Consider the following 431-nt stretch of genomic DNA (forward strand, 5'->3'; position numbering starts at 1 on the left):
GGCCGGGAGTCGCCGCGGGAGCGGAGGTCAGCCGGGGAAGCCATCGTCGCCGCCTGTGTTTCGCGCGGCAGGAAATTCCGGGGTGGCTTTTCCTGTAAACCAGAGCCCCGTTGAAGAAGGGACATGGAGAGAGAGCGAGATGGGGGGAGAGAGAGAGATGGGGGGGGTGTGGAGGAGGTGGCGATTGAAATTCACGACCCTCTGCGCCCGCCCTGAGAGAGAGACTGAGGTTGAGATTCACGACCCTGTGCGCCCGCCCTCCGTGGGCCGAACGTCCCGAAGGAAAGCTGGCGAGCGGGAGTCACCCAACAGGTTTGCTGCCAGGCTTACAATTTTCTGGACAGCACGAGCCATCCTCATTTGTTCTGTCAGCCAAGATCCCGCTGATCAAACTGTCTCCTTCCAAGATTTATCTCGCCCCCCCATCTAGA

At 60.6% G+C, this 431-nt stretch overlaps 1 protein-coding gene across 1 annotated transcript in view; it reads left to right on the plus strand.

Moving 5' to 3' along the window:
- The first annotated feature begins 139 nt into the window (after positions 1-139).
- TPD52L1 (tumor protein D52 like 1) overlaps positions 140-431 on the plus strand; it is a 102,466-nt gene continuing 102,174 nt past the window's right edge. The window contains exon 1 of the mRNA XM_008065102.2: positions 140-312. Coding sequence (XP_008063293.2) covers positions 140-312 — 173 coding nt within the window. The remainder of the gene's footprint in view (positions 313-431) is intronic.

This window comes from Carlito syrichta, unplaced genomic scaffold, assembly GCF_000164805.1.
Source record: "Carlito syrichta isolate Samal-C Ts95f unplaced genomic scaffold, Tarsius_syrichta-2.0.1 Scaffold308155, whole genome shotgun sequence".
NCBI classification, from domain to species: Eukaryota; Metazoa; Chordata; class Mammalia; order Primates; family Tarsiidae; genus Carlito; species Carlito syrichta.